At 34.9% G+C, this 23,321-nt stretch overlaps 1 protein-coding gene across 4 annotated transcripts in view; it reads right to left on the bottom strand.

The window, feature by feature from the left end:
- The window catches only part of LOC122481402 (sodium channel protein type 2 subunit alpha), a 139,305-nt gene that overhangs the window by 10,209 nt on the left and 105,775 nt on the right, over window positions 1-23,321 (bottom strand). For all 4 annotated transcript variants that reach the window (XM_043576932.1, XM_043576931.1, XM_043576934.1 and 1 more), the window contains exons 18-23: window positions 15,045-15,165; window positions 10,932-11,086; window positions 9,170-9,343; window positions 6,466-6,588; window positions 3,892-4,173; window positions 2,563-2,616 (exon numbers count right to left, since the gene is read on the bottom strand). In XM_043576932.1, coding sequence (XP_043432867.1) covers window positions 2,563-2,616; window positions 3,892-4,173; window positions 6,466-6,588; window positions 9,170-9,343; window positions 10,932-11,086; window positions 15,045-15,165 — 909 coding nt within the window. The remainder of the gene's footprint in view (window positions 1-2,562; window positions 2,617-3,891; window positions 4,174-6,465; window positions 6,589-9,169; window positions 9,344-10,931; window positions 11,087-15,044; window positions 15,166-23,321) is intronic.

Genomic DNA, 23,321 nt, shown 5'->3' with positions numbered 1-23,321 from the left:
TGTATGAAAAGGGCTTAAAAAACCAGTGCCTGGCCAGTAGTAATAACTGAGTGTAAAGGTTTGATTTCTATTACACATTTCTCTTCATAGGCTAGAGTTATTATTGTATGTGTGGATATGGGTTCATCTGTTGGATCATTCCTTCTTGAAAAGTAGTGTATAGATTCATCCTACTCAGTAAGCCATAGGCACACTTTCTGTAACAATGATACCCTCTCTTGTCCAGCACACTTTTGGTCAAAAAAAAAAAAAGAGTGACAGTTGGCTTGAGCATTGACTATAATCTATAGCTCAGGTCACACAAGATATTGGTCTAACCAACTCAGTTAACCAGTCCCAGGTGGTAATGGATACAGGTAATGTATCATTGTGTCATGAAAGCAATGTAGAGGGTAACGGCCCACTTGATATATTTTTCTAATAAAATAGAGTAAAATGGAAAATATTAGAAGTATTGTAAAAGTACATATTCTTTGATGAGACTTTTATTTCATTTCTGTGTGTAGATAGCAAACAGTGATAGAAAATGATACATTTAAATGTTTTTAAATTAAATACTATATATACAGAAAAGTGCACAGCATATAAGGGTAAAATGTAGTAATAAATTGTTACAAAGTGAATGTCACAGTTCAGGACATCGTCAAGAATTCAGAAACCCTTGGTGTATCCTTCCCAAATATAAACTGTATAATCCCTACTAAAGGCAATCATTATCCTTTTATGGTAATTATTTCCATGCTTTTTCTTAGAGTTAACATCTAAGTGAGCATTCTTGAACAGTAAGATTAGTATTGTCTACATTTTGTCTAGTGGACACATTTGCATAACTCTGTTTTACATATATATTTTTAAAAATTTTATTTTTAAGTTATCTCTACATCCAACATAGGGCTTGAACTCATGACCTGAGGTCAAGAGTTACATACTCTACCGACGGGGCCAGTCAGGTACCCCAACTTTGTTATATTTTTAAGATTCATCCATGGTGTTGCATATGCTGTATTTGTATATCATTTCATCACTGTATAATATTCAATTATTTGTCCATTTCTACTACTTTTGAGTTGTTACCAGTTTTTGCTAGTCCAAAAAGTTATGTTCATTCTTGTACATAGATTCTGCTATGCATGCACAAAAGTGTAGGATATATTGCTAAAAATGAAATGGCAAGGTTAAAGAATACCTTGAATTTTATTAAATAATGTGATAATGCTCAACTTTTTAAAATAAATATTTATCTATTTTTTCCCGGTAGCTAAAAGTTCTTATTGTTCTTTATTCTTGACAATACTTGGTACTGTCATAATTTTTAATATTGCCAATTAGGCAACAATGTCACATTTTGGGTTAAATTTGCATTTCTCTGATGACTACTGAGAATAAGAGCAAGCAATTTTGATGTCCACTTGGATTTCATCATTTGTAAAATGCTTAAATGCTGAGGAGTTATGTAGCAGACACGGTCTTCTAAGTTACTAAGGAAGAAACTGAAAGTAAGTTGCATATCAATCTGTTGATAAGGAAGGTGGAGAGAACTTTAAATGAATTAATCAAACCAAGTAGGAAACTACTGTAGAAGAAAGTGGTTATGAGCTCATGCTTGTGGTCAGAGTTCAAAAACATATACAACCACTTAATGCATTGAGCCTCTTTGCTTCAGTAGTGAAATGAAGTTAATGTCAACCACACAATAACATTGTTACTTAAGATTCAATGTGATAGTATAAGAAAGCCCTTAGCTGAAGGAGTAGTAACACATAATTAATTAATTATTATTATTATTATTCAAAAGAGCACATAACTGGGATTCTTGAAACAGAGATACAATGCTGTGCTTTTAGTTCTTGTGCTCTCTCTCTCTCTTTTTTTAATAAGGTGAAAAAAAACCCACAGGAGTTCTTTCTCAGTTACCACCTGGTTATTGGTGCTAGGGAAGTAACATTTTGAGTTTAATTGCTATGCTCCGGCAATATACCAGAAGGCAATCTCTTTTTTCCAAAATGTGATTTCCTTTCTCCTTGTTAAACAGTACAAAATTAATGAAAAGTGTACACAAAATTTCAAAAGTGTTGAGGTGTGTAAAGTAGATTGTGAAGGCCCCTGCCTTCTACCACAAAAATCTCACATCCCAGAGAGAAACACTAAAGTTTTGTTTGTTTTGTTTTTCCACCATTAGATTCTTCTATTACAAGGAAGATAAAAAGATGGAGGAAATCTGTGACAGACAAAGGAAGTGCGTTCTTTGTTAAGAGCTTCTAATGCACAAATGGCCAGAACTATTGGAGCCAAAAATAAATTGTCTCAGTGTGCAAAATGAACAAGTTTTTAAGTGCTGGGTGTCATGCTAGATATAGAAAAGATGTGTTAAAAGATTTACAGCAAGTAGAGAAAAACATTCAAATCAAATTTTGGAAGAAATAATGCAAGGTTGAATATTTTACTTTTGTAAAATAGATGTTTTCTATAAATTGACTCATTGTTTTATTTACCAGTAAATTACAACACTGTGGAAATAGTCACTGGATCAAATTAAACAATTTTTCCTTTAAACAGACTTACGTTTCGTGAATCAACAGCTGCATACATGATATCCATCCATCCCTTAAATGTGGCCTGTAAAAAAGTCAGACCACTTAGTTTTTCTCCCCCACAAATTATAATTTTAGAAAAGAAAGTTAAGTATCGGATTGACCAAGATTCATTCAAAAACAGGTATACAAAATAGTTTGGGGTTAGTATTTAAACTCTGGTCAAAGTTTGTAATATCATAGAAAATACTTCAAATTTATGTTCTTCTATAAACCTATAATTAAGCCATGACAGATTATAACAATGTGCTATCATAAAAGCAATTATCAACAACCTTTGACTCTGATATGCCTATGAGAATACAACATAAAATTTGATAAAATAATTTGGTGTATATGATACTAGCATCAGACAAGATGAAAAATATGCTGCATTGCTTGATTGTAATGCTTTCCATTCTACTTATTCTCTTCTAAATGGTATTCTCACCGATCATGAATCATGATGCTTTAGTCTCGAAAATCTACATATTGTTGATTATACTATTTTAAGACAATTATTCCATAAAACAAAGTAATTTCCTAGTCGGAAAGCAAATATATTCAGCTGCAATGCACTCTTTTAAATATTTATGTTTTTTTTGCAGACATAGCAAACCTGAAAACAAAAGTCTTATACATTTTTTTTTCAGTTCCTTAGAGCCACAGAATCTGTTCTTCCCCCTAATATTCATACAGTGTTGGGTATCATGCAGGTGGATCAGCTCAGGGAGTGGTCAGTTGAGAAGCGGGATAGATTGTCTATGAATTTATAACAGATATAATGAACTTGATAGGAAGATTTTTATTTGCAGGAGAGCAATCTCCCTATCTGAAGGAGCTCAAGCAGCAGGCAGGAAAGGTGGGAATTGGTGTGACAGATGTTAAGGTGGGGAAGCTTGGTTGTGGTGGTGGTGAAGGTTAAGTGGGTGAAGACTTGATGAGGGTTTGGTACTGTCTGGTGGCCAAGGAGTACAGAGATCTACCATTCCTCCTCTTACCCACATACGCTTTTCCAGCTCCACCCTAGGGCCACTGCCTCTACTTTGCTCAGAGTCGGGGTGGGGTAAAACAGTGGGAACCTACATAACAATGTCAGTAACAAGGGACTGGTTCTAGGGTACCTAATGCATAGTCTGAAAGACTGTAAACTTTGTAGAGCTTTCCAGTTTCCAACATGGTGCAGAAAAGTTAGTTCAGCAATGGTTAGAAAGAATCTAGGCAGACGGGCTTGAGAAATACGTTTTTGGAAATATTGAGGGGGGAGGTTTCAAACTCATGTAAATAAGACATCACAGAGAATAATAAAGTGGTTACTTACTACTTGAAGCAGAGAAAGATATCCAAGTCCTACATTATCAAAGTTTACTTTCACATTTTTCCACCTGGCAGTTTGATTGCTCTCTATGAGGGCTTTACATTCGCTGTAGTTGTTGACCACACTTACATCAAACATTTCTCCAGTGGTGTAGTTAATACAATGATAAAACTTGCCAGCAAAAAGATTCACTCCCATGATACTGAATATGAGCCAAAAGATCAGACAAACCAGAAGTACATTCATTATGGATGGAATGGCTCCTAAAAGAGCATTGACAACAACCTGGCACAGAAACCAGAAGGGAAAACAAGTGAAAAGTCAACAGCCATTTTAAACACTATTCAAAGAACAGCATTCAAATGAAAGAAAAGATATCTGTTCTTAAAGTTAAATATTGGGCAGAAACTATCTGCAGTATCTAGCAGCTCCAGTAAAACAAACAAACAAACAAACAAACAAACAAACAACTTTACACTAATAGTTCAGAATAGTATAAAATAAATTTTATATTGTAGAAATGCTTTCTCAAGAGGTAAGAACATACACATGGCACATTTTCATCAAAGAATGGAACTAATTCTAAGTGGGGAGAATAATTAGGGGTGCAAATAGTGACCTGGCTGTAAAAGCAGGGTGTGGATTCTAATTTCTAAAAATTTGCAAACCATAAAATTTATTATCCACAATTTGAAAGTAAAAGAGAACAACACGTGAGGGTCATTTTCCAGGGCAAAAGGGAACACTAATAATAATTATTCTGGGAACGCAAGTATAAGCCAGGACTGTCCCAAGCAGTGTAGTCTAGGTTCTCCCTACACATGCAAACTTTGGAGCAGAGATTGAAACACAGAAATTGATCATGTGATGGGGAGAAAAGGGTTTGGAGGGCAGGAGATCTGTGGGCCGGTTACATCACAAATTAGCTGTGCACCTTTGGGCAAGTTATTTCATTTTTCTGATCCTCCTTTGGGGAATCCCTTTCAGAAGAAAATTCTCATAAAACACTGCAATTTGATCCCAAGGTCTTCACTGAATGGTTTTGTTCCTTGCAGCTTTCTCAATTAACTAGGACTTCCAGGAAACGTTTTTCAGCACTTTTTAAAATTATCCCTCAAGGAAGTGTTCAGCAAAATATCTTTTTCTGTGCAAGTGCACCTAACCTACACCAGAAATAAACTTTATCGATGAACAGACACGTAAAATATGAGAAATACATGCATTAACCTTCCTCAAATGCTTTATGGTATAAAAAGTACATACGTACATACATATAAATATATGAGTAACGGTATCTTACAGCAACAATATCAAATGAGTACTTGGCAAAAGGCACAATTCATCTGCAAATTGGCACCTGGAGCCTAGTCAGTAAAGGACAATATTTTAATGTGTTTTTAAATGAAAGTAGCTTTAAAAGAACTTAATACAGTACTAAGTTACTACTAGAATTTCAACTCTCTAATAAGTCAGAGGGACTTGTGGACTTGACAGTTCATTTTTAAGTTCACTACAAGGAATGCTCCGCAAATGTGAGGAGATGATACTGGTTAAAAGACTTAAAACACACACACTCAGGCGCGCACACACATACACACACACAGACATTCACAAAACTGGATAGCAAAGAAATAACACACGTGTTTTCCAAGACAAATGTATGGAAGGACTATCTATGCAAATTTGATATAGAAAATATGAAAAATTATTTTAGTACTGACAGTTTGATTCTCCTTCTTAAATTAAAACTACTACTGATTTTAAATTGATAAAGTGAAAATAATTTAACAGCTAACCATTCCTTTCTATGCAACCATGCGCACACCAACACACAAGCATGCACACTTACACACATCATTCATTTCTGGTTATGTCTGAAACATTCAGAGGAAGTCCCAAGTAACTATTTCCAAATATCAGAAAAGCGTCATTTTCTAAGAGTTTCCTTTGGAATAGCTAAATCCACAGAGACAGGGCGTCATCATTTCCTCCGTGCTGAGGGTGTGTGTTCTCAGGTTACGTGCCCCGGGGGATGACAAATGGCAACACAAATTCTTCCTTGTCCCTGTGTACCACCTTTCTAAATGACTGTTAGATTTCCACAGCTGGCCTACTTTTCAGCCACCTCAGCCTGTGTTTGAAAGCTAAAGGGCCAGATTCAGATTTTAAAAGACTCACTACACATCATAGGAGCAATGAAGAAACGAGGAATTCTTTGGTGGTTTTAAATTACAGTCAGTGGAATTTCCTGCACATTTACAAATGGAATGAACATAACTAATCTTGTCTCACATTTGAAGTCTATGCAACATGATTGAGATTTCCCACAGAGTGAAAAATCTACTTAGAAGCGGTCTAATTGTTTCTAATTAGAAGGAATCACTTAGGCATTCTATTATGTGAGTGTCTCCCACAGTGTCAAGTTTATGGACATCTGACAAGTTTCATTGATCAACTGGTTACATCAGTATGGATGTATAAGACATAAAGTCTCCATGGATTTGTCATTTCTGAGGTAGAAAATGTCAGTCTGTTCTCAGTTATAATTCCAGCAATTTCTAAAGCAGTGGCTCTTACCCTCATTCCTTCAAACCGGGATAAGGCTCTCAATGGCCTCAGAGCTCTTAGTGTTCTGAGGGATTTGATGGCACCAAGTTCTGAGTAACCCAAGGCATTTGCAGTCAGGCTAACCAATGAGACCTATACAGAGAAAGCAACACAGTTTTCTTATTTATAGACAAAAATGCTTACCCAGTTCAATCTTGCTCTGTGCAATAAACCAGTAGTTCTCAACCTCTAGTGAGTATCAAAATCACCTGGAGGGCTTGCTGAAAACACAGATTGCTGGCAGGCAGAGTCTGATTCAGCAGATTTCGGGTAGGGCCTGAGAATGTGCATTTTTTCAAGTTCCCAGGTAAGGCTAAAGATACTGGTCTGTCAGCCATACTTTGAGAACCACTGCCATAAACTTACGAGAAAGAAGAAGCTATACATGTTCTCTTTTCAAGATTCTTGACAAGAACAGTTTTTTTAAATTAAATGTAAAGCTAGAAACAGAATATCACAGAAGTGCAATCTTCATCTACAGATCTGTAAAATTCTATTTAGCACACCCGCAAGGAAGAAGGTTAAAACAGTGCAAGTACACAGGTGAAGTACGTAAACCACTGGTGAATCTGAGCACAAACACACTCAGAAAGATCTAGGCCTCTAAGTAGTGGCTTTGTCTTTGTGTCAACTTCATTACGAGGGCATAAAACCATTAATTACATCAAATTAAAATAATTAACTAAAAAAAGAAAAATTGAGATTTCAGGGGGTGCCTGCATGGCTCATTTGGTTAAGCATCTGACTTTTGATCTCAGCTCAGGTCATGATCTCGTGGTTTGTGGGTTCAAGCCCCATCTCGGGCTCTGCACTGACAGGATTCTCTCTCCCTCTCTCTCTGCCCCTCCTGCTCCCTCTCTCAAAATAAATAAATAAACTTTAAAAAATAAAAATAAAAATAACCCTCTTAAAAAATTGAGATTTTAGTATGGCTAATTAGAAATTGCCAGAACAATATTTTTTGGGTCATTTATACAATTAATGTAGTTGATAGAAGTTCTAAAATCTCAACTAAAAAGGAAAAGAACAACTCTTATTGGTGGCACAGAAATGTCTGATTTCCTTTGAAAGTACATAGAAAACTCATTAAAACTACGTAATCTAAGAAAAAGTATTTTTCTAAATGGCACTTGAATTTCAAAAGCAATAAATAAAAATAGATGTGTAATATAACTTTTAAGAGCATAGTGTAAATGGTATTTGAAAAAAAATATTTTTTTGAAAAATAAATGAAATACACAGAAAATTTTTCCAACAAAACTTATTCAAAGTAATTTGGCACATGAAATGTGAAATAACAAAACCTCTAAATTTGGCAAAAATTGAGCTACAAAAATTTATCTTAAGTGGTTTACATATTTTTCCTAAAATCTAAACTTTTAGCCTTTGTGAGCCCTCTCTTCACAGATAATTGAAAACTAAAGTTACTGAATTGTCATTCGTTGTGAAGATTTTCTGCATATAAAATATGAGGCCCTGGACTACTTAATCTTCCCTAAAGACAGAATCCAAAAGAAATAAGCATAAATTAAAGAATGAAAGGTCGGGGCGCCTGGGTGGCGCAGTTGGTTAAGCGTCCGAGTTCAGCCAGGTCATGATCTCGCGGTCCGTGAGTTCGAGCCCCGCGTGGGGCTCTGGGCTGATGGCTCGGAGCCTGGAGCCTGCTTTGGATTCTGTGTCTCCCTCTCTCTGCCCCTTTCCCACTCATGCTCTGTCTCTCTCTGTCTCTCAAAAATCAATAAACGTTAAAAAAAATTTTAATTCCAAGGAATTACAATCAACAGAATATTATCTTCAAAATGCACTATTTAGCACATTGTGCTTTCCTGCAAATTCCAGAGTTCTCCTCCTTTGCTGGCTGTGAACATCATCCTGTCACCTCCCCCATGTGCCTGTCCCCTGTCCCCACTGACTTGCCTAGTCTTTTCTAGAGAAAAGGCCTTTAAACTTCTTTTTACCCATTATGCATAGACTACTGATTTAAAAGGCATTTAAGAAGTAAGTCTCTGGAACTAAAGGAAAATGATTTTTATTTCTTTTGTTCTTTTGTGAATAAAAAGTGAGATCTATACCCCCTCGGAAACCAGAGAGCAACTTCCTATTCAATTTTTTTAAAGACTTTTATAGTCTGGTACTCCACCTTTATTTTCAACACCAGGGCAGTTTAATACAACTCTGAAATAATTGGCCCACAGCCAATCTATTTCAATCATCCCACAAATCAAGAAGTGTCTCCTGCTTTTTTGACTTTCAAGTTTCCTTGTAATTAGTAATCCATCTTGGGAAAAACACCTCTCAATACGCTCTGATGATGACAAAAATACTAACGTCAAAGATAACTGTGAGGAATTTAAATACAGTAATTCTGTCAAAGGTAAGAATGAGGAAAGCAAAACTTCTACATTAATATATTTTGTGTAACTTGGGATTTAAATATTAATTTGCAACTAAATCAGTAGGTAAAGTAAGGCAGCATTTGACTGTTTCATCTATGAAAGTATCTGAATTTAAATCAGCAAAAAAACCATTTTGGGGTAGATTCTCATTGGGAAAATGGGAACCATCATTTATATATACATGAATTTTAACTGAGTGCCTACTATGTGCCGGGCACCATTGCTAGAACTATCATATCATGCCAATGGGATGAAACAAGAAAGTGCAGAATACTCACATCAACAATGAGGAAATCTAGCCAACACCAGGCATTGGTGAAATACATTTGAAAACCATACGCAACCCACTTTAGAAGCATTTCCAGGATAAATATATAAGTGAAAACTTTGTCAGCATATTCTAACATGGTCTTAATGGTTTTTCGCTGCTCGATATATATATCTTCAAAGGCCTGTAAGTGAAAAAATTCCAATGAATTTCATTGTCATAAACTGTCTCTAATTGATGTCTTAATAGGAAAACCATGCTGCAAGCCTCTACTCAGGTGCTTAAGTCTGGAAGGCTTCTTCCCATTTCCCATAGTGGCATTTTGCTTTATAGTTACCTGTAGGCAATGACTATTGGCTGCACATTTCAGTCAGCCAATGAATTAAAATAATTTTTAAATTAGGGTATCAGGGTATCTCAAAGAGCTTAAAAATTTTGCGACTGTCAGGTCCATCTCTCCACAGCAGGAGGGAGAAAATCAAGTGTGAGTAGATCTGCTTTGTTCAGTGCACTGTAATGTATTCTCTCAGTAATGCGAATGTAAGGCAAGGAGCCCCCCCTCCCCACCCAACCTGGAGAAACAGGGACAGAGGTTTATCACTTTCCCCACTCTATTTCTCTTGCTCAGTCTGGGCACGTGTGTGGTGTGTATTTGGGAAGCTCCCTCTTCCCATCCCTGTGTCATTTTGCAGAGCTCTTGGGAAAGGCTGGGGAACTCATTTTCAGGAGCCTTTGGGTGTTCTGGAATGAAAAGACCACTTATCTAACTCAATCCCCTTATAGGAAAAACTACCAGGATAACTTGGTGGTCTGGATTAAGGACAAAAGAATATTTTCCTTTTTGGAGAAAAGGGGATCTGGGCTTGCGACCAGGGCTCAAAACAAGGACCTAAAATCTTTTGAGCTCAATTTACAGCTGAAGCTGGAAGCGCCCCAGAAGCCAGCCATTGTGTCAGCATGTTAGTGCACTTTGGGGAGATTTGACTGGGTGTGATTGAGAACCAAGAGCTAAGACAGCGAAGACACTAGTTATTGGTGAGACTTCAGAGTTCCCTCTTTATTGGCATTAAAAACGCAGGCTCTCTTTGCTCAAGTACATGGCAGGATGCCGGATTCTTAGTCAAATCAGAGGCAGGGTGAGAGGCCTCCACTTAACAACACTATAATCCCCCTAATGAAATCCACTCACCAAACACGGTAGTGACTAACTGAAAAAATAAACGAAATGCAGCCACATTTGTATCACCAAATGGGAAAACAGGTCACACGATTTTCATATATTAATTAATATCTTGGCCAAACTGACCCTTCCATTGAGTGAAATCAGATATAAATTAAGTTGTAATGCTTTCACTTTGCTACTAGTCAGCAATTAAGTTCGTCTGCTATTTGTCATTCACTGTGATTGGCACTAGTGAATCCGCACAAACAAGACAAGTGAGTTCCCTGCAAAATGGAGTTTATGTTAAGCAGTTTGATACTCACCTGATAATCCCATATCATGTCTGCATAATCACTCTTTATAAGAACTACCTCTGATGACTAAAAGTCAGAAGTACCTTTCTTTAAATATTACAAGAAACCATACTTGGCCTGATTCAATCTGAGACTTATTCCACAACAATAAAAATGGCTATTTCCTGAGCCTCTCACACTGTGCTAGGGATATCGCACAATGTTTCTTACTTCACAAGCACTGGATTTTAAAAACCTGTAAGAGGTTTTTGAAGAGTTTCAGGTAAAGGAAAAGGCTCAGGTCATATGTCACCTACCAGTGCCCCACTGCTGAGTAGAATCATGAAGACAATGAAGGTTTCAAACCAGTTGTGCTCCACTATCTTATAGCAAGTTTTTCTCAAGTTCCACCAGAGTTTTCCTTTGCCTTCTTCTATGCTTATCTGACAACACTTGAACTTCCGTACACAGTCTACAATAAGTCAAAGTAAATGAAGAAAAGAGAATTACTCTTGGATTATGTACCTTTGTGTTGGTGGGAACCTCTTCTAAATTATTACCTGATACATTGTACATAACTATTTTTTAAAGATGGCTTCCACTCATGCAAACAGAAGTCTTCTGTATAGTTTTTAAATCATTCATTCAAAAATACTTTTTATGTTTATGTGATTATTATAATGGGTTATATTACATCATAAAAACATATAGAAAAACAGAAGGAAAAATAAAATCACTGAAAGTTGATATTTCCATCTTATCATCTTATGAGTGTGATTCCACTTATATATGGACATTTGAATTCTAAGTAGCTCATTTCATGGCATAAAATATACATTTTGCTTTTTTTTACAAATAAATAGAACCGTGAAAGTTTTCAAAATACTTCTCTAAATAAGATTACCAGACTTAACCAGAATCCATAAAATTATTGCACTATTATTGAATATGTTGCTTTAATTCTGGCTATTATCAGCAACAATGCCGTAAACACCTTTGTGTAATTTGTGTATATAAACATACTGAGTTATAGTTTATCAAGGCTTGTCAACAAATATTTATTGAATATCTGCAGCATTCAAGGAATTGTACTGGACAAATTACAATACTAGAATGTGTAAACATAGCTTTTCTTTAACAAAAAGTGTGCATTTTAAGTACAGGAGTTTTGCTCACAAATTCTATAGTCACAGAAAATAAATAATATCACAAATTAAATAAAGTGTGAGAACTGATCGGTCAGACTAATTTTTGATATTGAGCTTTGTAGACAAAATGAATTTTGGGTTAGACTTTGAGGGATAGGTAAGAATCAGGTTTGGTACAGGAGCTGTAAAAGAATGGAGAAACAATGGCATCAATAAAACTTAATAATAGACCTAGAAGTTGCATAAAGGAGACAGTTAGGAGTCAATCTAAAAAAGGGACCTGAATGAGTCAGTTGGAGAATTTAGATTTTATATGCTGTCTATGAGTAAAACATTGAAGGATTTATTTGGGAGTTATGAAGATGGACATGGTAAGAACATGGGTGTAGAATGATCTCTACCTATACAAGGGACTGAATGGATAGAAGAAAGAAGTTGAAATTCAATCAACTGAACACTAAGAAAGTAAAAACAAGGTAAGCGTGGTGATGGTGGTCAGGAATCAGGAAATAAGGCGGAGTGATGGGATCTGACAGCACACACACAGCAGGATGCTGGGGCGTGGGAGACAGATGAGTCATGACATAGGGTTTTAACCAGGAAGAGGGCTCTGGATCAATGAATAGAAAAATGGAAACCTCATCTTGAAAAGAGCAGATATTTTACTGTATAGATATTTATCAGATGCTACTTTATAATGCCAGCCAGCCAGATCATAGCCTTTGTTTCATGAAAATTTAATGATGCACATTGTTATTTAGCCTCTCAACTAAGAAATAAATAGCATTATATTTGTTGTTTCTTTGAGGGCAAGATCTTTTTCATATTTCTGTTTCTCAAAAGATCAAGAAGATTTACATGACCTGAAAATATTCATTGTAATAAAGTAAATGGAACTAAATGTAGGTGTTGTTTTTTTTTTTTCTCTAAAGAGAATATGAGATGAAAAAAACCAGTTTAACAGAAAAAGACTGATTTTAGTGGGAATGATAAATGCCGAATTTGAGACATTGGCTTATTTCTGAGAAAAAAGGAAGAAAATGGGATAAGGAAGGAGAATAAAATGGGTCTAGTCTGTATCTGTTTTATTCTTAAATAAAAAGTCTTAAGCAAATATGATAACAGTATTCAAATTGTTAACGTTGGTTGGTGGGCATCTATATATTATTTATCATTTTCTACAATGTGAAGTTACTCTATATTCTATATAGAACATATTTCATAATATTTCATATTTAAATGTTTTTAAGCTTCACAAATGACAAATGTGGAGAGTATCATAGTTATTATTCCATAATTACATATTATTTCCTTATTATTGCAATATATATGCATATATTGTAATTCAAAAAATAAGCTAATTGTCTGGTAAAGAGTAAAAACTAATGCCACAGAAATTATGTTTGTGAAATACCACTTGAATTATTGTGAATTTTCACAATAATTGAATGTTTTGTGAAGTCATATATTTTTTTCATAATGAAGTAACACTGGAACGTATGCAGACTTTTTGGAGAAAAATAGCAAAAGGTGACTTCCCTCATAACGTATGCTGAACAAATAGCCCTCCCTCTGAAGTTATTTAAAAATTGACAATTAATATTTAAGTATTTATTTTTACCAATGCATATAAGTCCCAAATCAATAGGTATATGCAACATAATCTTCTGTAATACACCTTGAAAGAATCCAACATCGATTGTGATTTCTAATGTCTGTGTAATTACATATACTAAAAATTAGCTTAAAGTTTAAATTAAAATAGCTTTAATGTTATTTTTTTTAATGTTTATTTATTGTGAGAGAGAGAATGCGCATATGCATGCATGGGGGTGTGGGAGCTGGGAGGAGGCCAGAGAGCCAAAGAGAGAGGAGAGAGCAGCCCAGGCAGGTCCCACCCTGTCAGTGCAGAGCCTGATGCAGGGCTCTATCTCATGAACTGTGAGATCATGACCATGAGCCAAAACCAAGACTCAGAAGCTTAACCAACTGAACCAGGCAGGCGTTCTAGTTTTAGTGTTCTTAATGTAAGCGCGCATAACCCAAATGAGACACATTTGGAATTAGTTGTAACAAAATTGCATTACTAGTAACAATTTGAGGCAGTCACTATTTTTAAAACAAATTTTTACTTAAGCAATTACAATATAGTATTGATTTGAGGCTAAGACATGGCATGCATTATTAAATAGCTGTTAACTAAAAAGTGAGTTAAACATGAAGTGATTTCCAGGGTTTTAGAGAAACGTTTCTGTACCTACAATAGAAATTTATATAAGAAAGGTGAAGAATTTCATATCTTGTGTTATTGTACTAATTTTTCTGCCTCTTTGTATCATTGGTGGTGCATTCCCTCACACTCTGGACTGGCCAGGTAACTTTGCTTTTGTGAACGGGACAGGAGCAAACCTGACATAAGAGGAGGCTTGACCAGTCCTTGGTAGGTTTCCTCTCTTGTTCTTGTGCCTTCACCACTAGAACATACCTGGCCACTATGTGGAGAACGAGATGAGTGGAGCGGAGCTGAGGCAGCCCAACAGTCCGTCTAAGACCTCAGGTTTGGAAGAGAGCCTATCCAAGATCAGCAAAATCATCTAGCTGGCCTTGGACTTGTGAGCAAAAGTATGTTTTTTGGTTAAATGCTAAGAAGTTTTGGGCTGTTTGATATATAGCATTACTGTTCAGAAAATAACTGATTCATACTTCAAATAACATAATTTTAGCTTTTTTCAGAAAATCCTCTTGGTATGCCCCAGTGGCATGGTGCCTCATATTATATAACTCAATATATTTTGGCACTTCATTATCTGTTATCTGCTAACATTCGGAACTAATAAGAAATTGACCTTGACAGATGCAAGTAACCATTAATCATGGACAGTTTTAAATATATACTTATCAATTAGTACCCATTGTAAACTGATAAAACAGTGCACAATAAATTACTTCTTTGACTTAAAATTTGTTTCCTTTATTTTTTTTTTAAAGCTAAAGAGAGATATGTTTGATTTGGCTTTCTCCCTGATTAGATATTCTAGAAGGCTACCAAAACACCCATAGACTTAGGAGCATTTCTTAGTTGAACAGGATGCACAAATATAAGCATGTCTGATTACATAAACTAAATCTTACCTTTCAAAAACGTATCTTTGTTTTGATACAGAAAAAGAAAAAAATCAAACAAGTAAATGAACAGCTACTAGATAGGTATAAATGATTGGAGGGTGGAGAGAGAGGCTGGTAAGGGAGGTCCAATGAGCTCATATGCATGGTTCCACTTACCTTCTGTGAAACAGGCTTCAGGTTCAAGGGATTCTTCGGGTTCTACCTCAGGTTGCTCACCCTCAGCGGGAGCTCCTATATCAACTGTGCTGCCTTCAGATGAACTAGTTGCATTTAGCTTCTGAAAATCAATTCCACAGAAAAGCTTTTAAAATATTTTCTTTAATCTATAATATAAAAATTCAAAAGGCGTGCCCTCAAGTCTTCTGTATGCATTTCCTTGATCTGTAATTTAAGAATATCTTAAACATAATGCCAGTCCGCTTTAGTAGAGGTGGGGGTCACAAGATTAGAGGTAGCACCACACCAGATTTTTTTTCTTTAAAAAAATGGTGCTAACAACTTAAGTAATTTTTGATTAAGCACACATGTAGAGATACTGAAACAAAATCCTGGAGAGAGCTTATGTAAGCCACCAGAGTCACATGGTCATCTGTGATCTTGCTTTTGTAAATTAGCTTGCAAATGGTATAGTTTGTTTTATTCTAAAATTGTGACCCAACCAACGAAAGCTGCACAAGTGTATTTTCATGTCAAATACAGAAAAGATTTGATCAAATGCACATAAACAGCAACAATCTAAATTTATCCACTTTTCATTGACATGAAAACATATACCACTAGTTGTTATTAAATATATTCTATAGTTTTTTTACTCAGAAAAGAGCAGCACATTGTTAGCTTTATAGCAAGAGCTGGTATTTTGCATTCTCTTTGGCCAATGCACTCCTGAGTTTCATTGTGCATTTGGAAACTACTTGTTACTCTGGCACTCTCACCTGTCCTGTTAATACAGGGAGAAATGAATCTCTGGTAGTCATTTTGGTTTCCTTTAGGCTACATCAAATACCACCAAAAGAAAAATATAATAGGAAGAAGTTGTTTTAAATCTTGAAATCCACCAAACTTTAGTCAGGTTAGGGTGTTCAAAGGATCAGCATAAAGGAAGGTATCCCAGTCTTTAATCTGGTCTTAAAATGCTGCAGGAATGACACAGGGCCAGGTATGAGTGCCACATGGAATCAGAGTAGTTTGGGCCATAGCATTCTCGGACCTGTTACAATGTTATTACCATTAGTGCATAACATTAGGAAATGGCTGAGCTGATAAGAGCTACTTTATAAAGGGGATGAGGTAAGCACATGATAAAATGCACATTGAAGTATGTTAAATTACTATAAAATGGGTATTGTAGTCAGTACTAGAGATACTCTACTCATATTTGAGCTAAGGATTATATGGATTTGCCCCAGGAAGATGGTTCCTTTAATTTATGAAAATAATTTTCTTTATACAAAATATTTTCTTGGCATGGCGATGCTCATGAATTACAACTACTTACATGTGATACATATGAGATTGAAAATGCTTTTGTGTAATTTAACAATATCAATGATAGAAGCATAAATATTAGATGTGAGTCTATCTTCTTAGAACTGTTTCAGGATTGTTTTTTAATTTGACCAAAACATTAAATCAAGTATTATATATTATAAAATGCTTGAAATTTGTTGAATTCTTTTTCTGCTCACCAAATGTGTCACAATACTAAACAGATAATCATGATATCTTTGTCCTTACAATCGGAATATATTTTGGTTTAAGATGACATGGCAAAGTGGGAATATTTATTGCACATATTTTAATTCTTTACACTGCATATAATTTCCTATCCTTTGTCTTTTGGCTTTGATAAGTATAGTTCTGTTTATATACAATTGACTAAGAAATGACCAAATTATTGTCTCATTCCAATCCATCTGATTCACATAAAATTGTTACGTATTAGGGACCTAAAGATACTGATCTTATCATTTGTAAGATGTTGAAACATGACATAGATAATCAGAAAAACTGAAGCTTTGTCAGAACTGATCTAACTACAGACAGCCCACAATAAGAAATGGAATACATTCCTTTTAGGAAAAAGGATAACACTGTAAATACAGACTGGGGAAAGACCTAGGGATGAGCCCAAGGGAAAAAGGAAGATCCATATTCAGGGTACTCCACACATGAGTGAGTGACTGTACTGCAGTCTACATTAGTGCTGGGTATGTCACAGGTACTCAATAAGTATTGTTTAAAAAATGAATGAATGAATAGACTTCTCCATAACAAAATGAAGATTAGGTCTTGACAGTGATTGGAAGAAGTCATCAGATAAATTCCAGTGGATCTTGGTTTGAAATGTTTCAGAGGATCCCTGTAACATAAACTATCACTTCTTTCATTTAGTGCAGTTCCTTAGTACTGATATAGAAGTAACATCTTTTTACTGAACTAAATATTTGTATATTTAAAGGTCAGGTTACTAGTTTTTCATAAGTGCAACATGAAAGTGTTTTGTCTCTAGAAGACGTATATAACCAGACATAATCGTCTGAAGCAAAGATACTACTTTTGCCATTTTTGTGTCCCTAGTACCTATCACCAATGTTTGTGTTTAATAGATGTTTGTTGCATAAATGAATAAATAAACAGTGCATGGACTCTTTTATTCTGTCAGTAACTACTTCTGACATCTCCTAGTAAATACTTTCACATCGAGGGAATACAAATAATATTCACACTTATGTGCAGAATAACACAAATCCTTTAAGATTCTGAATTGTGTAAATAATGGCCAGCAACTTTTAGAATTAGGAGTGCTGTCTCAACATCAGGCTTTCAATTATTCAGGCCTAAAATGTGTATATGAAGAAACTATAGTTTAACTCTGGAATTAGTAAACTAATACTGAATCATTCTGATAATGTTTTCCTTCTTTTGACTCGACGATGTAAGTGGATCTGCAGTCCCACTGGTGAACGGAACCTTTTTAAGGAGAGGCAATCTCATCCTTCTCCATCTTCCCTCTGATGTGGACCAGCATGGGGTCCACCCGTCACATGCATTACTTCACCTGGCTTACAAATAAAAAATCTAAACTGTACATTATTCCTCAACTTCAACCAATCCAGAGTCTATTTAGAGAAAGAAATGTGGCTTTAATTATCTTGCCAAAAGTTATAGTGAGTCAGTAGCTGGACTCTACATCTTCTGTACCCCATTTTTATCAGAATTTTCTAGAGAATATTTTGATGATTCATAAGGAAAACCAACCTTTATCAATGTAAAATATTTAGTAGACGTGATACATACTTAAATGTTGTAGGTTCAAGATAGTGCTTGTGATATTACTGATTCCTAAGTTTCATGACTATGAAATTAGTATTAGTTCAATTTATATTTACATTCTTATAAGTATTAGTGTAGAGTAGAACTAAATACTCATTGGAATATTAAATGAACAAAAAGTTTTCTTTCAACAATAGTACTGAGATGTAGGCAAGAAACTGTGATTTATAAAGTCTTTCTTGATAACATCAATTCAATGACTTTCTTAAAATTACGTAAGAGGCAAATATCATAATATAAAGTATGTTGACTAACAGTTAAAATGTGTAAAGAGTCCATAAAAATGAAAGGAACCAAACTAAGACTATAAAACTCTTCAGCTTCAGATATGGTCATAATTACAATAAATCCTAACTATGGTACAAATTCATTAAATAGAATTGTCAAATATACATCATTATATGGAATGATTAGAACTCATGTACTTAAGAATTTTCAAATAAAAATTGCTTTTAAATGCTCCAAACTAGGCATCATCTACTGCAAAATGCCATATGAGTAAGAGACCAGAATATGAATTGGCTAGGAATAGAACCAGTTCTATACTTTCAAGTTCTATACTTGACAAGTTTTATATTAAAACTTGTAAAATTTGGTTGTTTAGGTTCCCTTTTTATTTTTTGTTCTTATTTTTCAGGAAATAAATGAACTGAATAGTATTATTAGGATACCCTGCCTAGTTACATTTAAACAAAATATGATGTACTCTAATATCAGGATCAAAGAGATCAAGCAGGAATATCCAATCGTTACTTGCTATGAGTAGCATAGGCAATAATTTACTTTCAGGTGGAAATATTACTTGAACATTTATTTTAATGAAAACCTCATATTACAGGGCTCTTCCCATTGAAAATCTTCTGTATTTTTGTAGGAGTTAAGCTGGACAGAATCATATTTTGCTAAATTATCTAATAAATAAATATCAAAGTACATAATATTGCATTTTGTATTTTTAAACATTGTATCTCTTTTACTTTCCATATCATTGATAAATTACTATTAAACATTGGTGTGCCAAACTACTAGTCTTTCTTTCAGAAAGTAAAATTACTTTTAAAAATAATTAATCACGGGGCACCTGGGTGGCTCAGTTGGTTAACAACTGACTCCTGATTTCTGCTCAAGTCATGATCTCACGGTTCATGAGACTGAGCCCCATGTCTGGTTCTGTGCTGACAGGGTGGAACTTGCTTGGGATTCTCTCCTTCTTTTTCTCTGTCCCTCCTCTGCTCTCTCTCTCTCTCTCTCTCAAAATAAATAAATAAAAAACTTAAAAAATCACAACAGAAAAAGGGAGAGAAAACTTGCTATTTTTTCATAGGCACACTTGTTTCTCATTATAAAATTGAGATACATTTTTAAGAAAATATAATTAGTAAGATTGTATATAATTTAGAAAAAGATGTATATTCTACTCTGATTCAATGAAAGGAATTGGGATTTTAGAGAAAGAAATAGCCTCAAACATAGCTTAAATCAAACATTTCATATTTAAAGATTTTGGCCCCCCAAAACGGCAATCCTTTGTTCCACATGGATCTTAATTAGAATTTATATTTAAGGAGCTCTGGGTTATTTTCCGTGACAAACCTTAACACTATTATGACACTTTCATGAAAGTTATAATCGTTCTTGCTTTGGAATAAGCTTAAGGCCAAAGTGGCACCTTAATACCAAAAAGGGACGTTGTTGTCTTAATGAGGAAGATGGCAAAATCAAAAGTATCATTAGCATTATACTACATTACCCAGAGATTATTTTTGTCTTTATAAAGGATACATTACACAATTTTCTAAACCATAAATTGGATTTTAAATATCCTTCTTGGTGTGGCAAAAGTAACCCTTATATCATGCTGGCCTACCCCTCAACAGATATAGAGTGCCCCAAAGACACACACGTTTGGCCCATTTTGTTTTTACATGAAGGGCATTAAGAGCCTTTTTCTCCCTTAATTACTATCCTACTGGAAAACTTTCCCTTGAGGACTAAACATTCTCCAGGAGAAAATAATACATGGGTTCTTACTGTACCTATCCCCCCAGACCTCTCTCACATCTTTTTCCCTCTTCCCACCCCTTGAACTGGAAACTAGGATACTTTTTTTAGGGAGCAGACAATGTTTCCTGAGAGAGGATAAGAGACATATTCAAGGAAATTGAAAATGATAATAATGTGAGAGCTAAGAATAAATGGAGTCAATTTAAACTGGTTTTTGCCTACTTTGTGTTCCACCATACGTACTCCAGTTAAATCTCCTAAATAAACCAATAGGTAATATATCTGATTATCACTTTCCTTGTATGCCTGTTTATATAAGAACTTGATGAATGGGATAGTCAGAAAATAAGGAAACTAACCTTCCCTTTTCCCAAGAAACTGGGAAAAACAAGCCATTATCATAAGGAGTCAAATCCCACATTTTCCTGAAGAATGAATACATTATAGGACAAAAAAAAATCTCTCTAGTCTCTGTGTATATGTGTATCTGTGTTTCATTGTGAGCAACTACATCTCTTGGATCCCATGTCACATCATTCCTCCAATATTTAAAGCATTACCTTCCATGAGTCTAGAGTGCCAAAGACTGAATATTTTGTTCCAATGTATAAAAGAATGCTACAAGAATGACATAATCATTGCTCCTTTGCAAAGAGCCAAATATGCTTATGGTAGGTTTGTTCTAAAGTTAATGGCAGAATAGGAAACTGCACCTAAATGACAAAATATTTAATTAATATTTCTGGAAAAATAATAAAATTGCACTAAGCAATTTTGTTAACATATTTGAGCACAAAACTATGATTTCAACATCAGGAAATGCAAAGGTCCACCTAATGGACCCCAAAGAGGGTTATACTCATTGCCATGGTCACATGACAAGGAAGGTCCTATCATTCCAAAACACTGAAAGAGCTCACAATGATTCTCTACCTATATAAGAGTTTGCAGTGCATGATATATTTAAATAATATTCTTCAGGAGAAAGTTTCCCAGCAGGTTTGGGTGAAATAGAGGGGGAAAAAAGAACCGAAAAGGACAGAGGAACAACAGAATGAAGAAGTTGGATTCCAGATCTATTTTCGGATGAACACATCACTAAAAGATGATCATCTTACTTTTAATTTTTTTTTGGTGTACAAAAGGCATTTATTTCCTTTTCTTTCAGTCTTTGGAGTTTTAGGGGTAAATATCAACAGAATCTCCCAGGGAATCATATTCTAAATTTAAAACACTTTGGTCAATTGCTAAATAAAGCAATGCCATTTTCTTTAAAATGAAGCAGATAAAAATTATACCCATGCTGCTAGCAGCCAAAATAGAAACATTCCAATTCATTTACATTATTGTCACATTAAAATACCTTTTAGGCAGTTTGCACGTGAATAAGGAATTGCTTTGATTTGCAGATTACCCTTCAGAAAAATTTAATATGACACTGAACAAAAATTACGAACAAAGTACACCCACTGAGGCTATATTAAAAAAAAAAACAGGGGAGAGAAAGCTTTTCTGCAAGTTTTTCAAAGAGCACCTACATTTCTCCTATAAGCCCTTAGCACGTTCAAAACCGTAGCATTAAATGGAAACTAAATAATCCATTAAGGCATGCACTTTTACTTTTCACTGAATATAGTTTCTATTAAAATCTATGTAAGAAGATTAGCAACTAAATCATTTCTTTTAAAGTTAGGGTTGCCAGACTTGCCTGACCATGCTTTATATGACTCAGCATAAGAGCAGCTGTGCATATTTTTATTTTACTGCCAATGGATGGGCAAGGAATGTAGCTGAGTAACATGCAGGCCAGTCAAAATTCATTTAGAAACTGATTATAGTTATATATGTACAACTTGCTTGGGTAACCTGGGTAAAAGTGATGGCACGAGCCTCTGTCTGGTTAAAAAACACCAGAGCTGCACTCTTGATGGCTCCAGCTTGGTTTTACCCCTGTGAGAAGTAAGAATGGTAAGCAGTGAAGGTCACTATATTACACTAGTAAATTTCACTTTGAAAAATAATCATTCAAGCATGGCTTCAACATTATTAAAACACTAAAAGACAAATCAATCATTCGAAATCACAAACTATGAAAGGAATTACATTAAATACAGCCAAATAACGTTGAGTTCAAGTATACATGATTATAACATTGTATACGCCATAGAGAAAATACAAAAAGCTATCAAGGAATCACACAGCTTTGTCAAAGACATCAAAGAGGATTTAGTTCAAACTCCTAAACAACCTCCCGTCTACTTGGTTCATCTGTCCTATAAAAAGGGATTCATCTAGGCATTCCAAAGATTTTTTAAAGTGCCCCATTTTCCCCCTTAATTTAAAAAAATTATTTAGAAAAGAAATCCATAAACTTCATACCATTTCTTACTACTATACATGTGATATTTAACAGCACAACCCCATCCCACCAGTTAAGAAAATGACCAGACAAAAATAATTAGAAGACAGAACACTAAACAGAGATTTCAGGTAGGAATATTTGGAATTCTTGGATAATTCTCTCAAATCTCGTTTAGTTTCTAGTGTAGAGCTACTAGGTTAGATACCAAAGTTGAAAACCTGCACATTTCTCTTCCCAGACTACTTCTATCTAATGACTGAATCTTTCATTAGTTTGTATTTACCAAGTTTGATATAAAGACAGAATTGAAAATTTCTCAAGTAATAAAACTTAACAACCAGGTAACAATCTCTATGGTGGGAAGGAATCAAGAGGACTCCACAGCTAAGGCAATACAATAATTCTATTTCCAACTGGCAGATCAGTCTCTTCCTCCAATTCCAAAGTACTGACTTCACATATATTATTTTGGAATACTTAATTCAAACAGAAAACAAATGGAAAAGCTTAACGGTAACTGGAAAGAGAGCTTCCATTTTCCTACTATACACCCCACCTGACTGGACATTCCTCCTATGTTGAACATAGTGGTTTGAGGTGAGACATGAATATACGCTCTTTTGGAGAAGCCTGAGGCTTTAAAATTTCGGAAAATTAAGAAGACTCGCTGTCAAGATATTCAAACTTAGCCAAAAGTTTAAACTGACTGGTGGCTTTAACATTTGACTCTT

This window comes from Prionailurus bengalensis, chromosome C1, assembly GCF_016509475.1.
Source record: "Prionailurus bengalensis isolate Pbe53 chromosome C1, Fcat_Pben_1.1_paternal_pri, whole genome shotgun sequence".
NCBI classification, from domain to species: Eukaryota; Metazoa; Chordata; class Mammalia; order Carnivora; family Felidae; genus Prionailurus; species Prionailurus bengalensis.
Note: the sequence above shows the minus strand (reverse complement) of the source record. Positions and strands in the feature narration are given on the sequence as shown.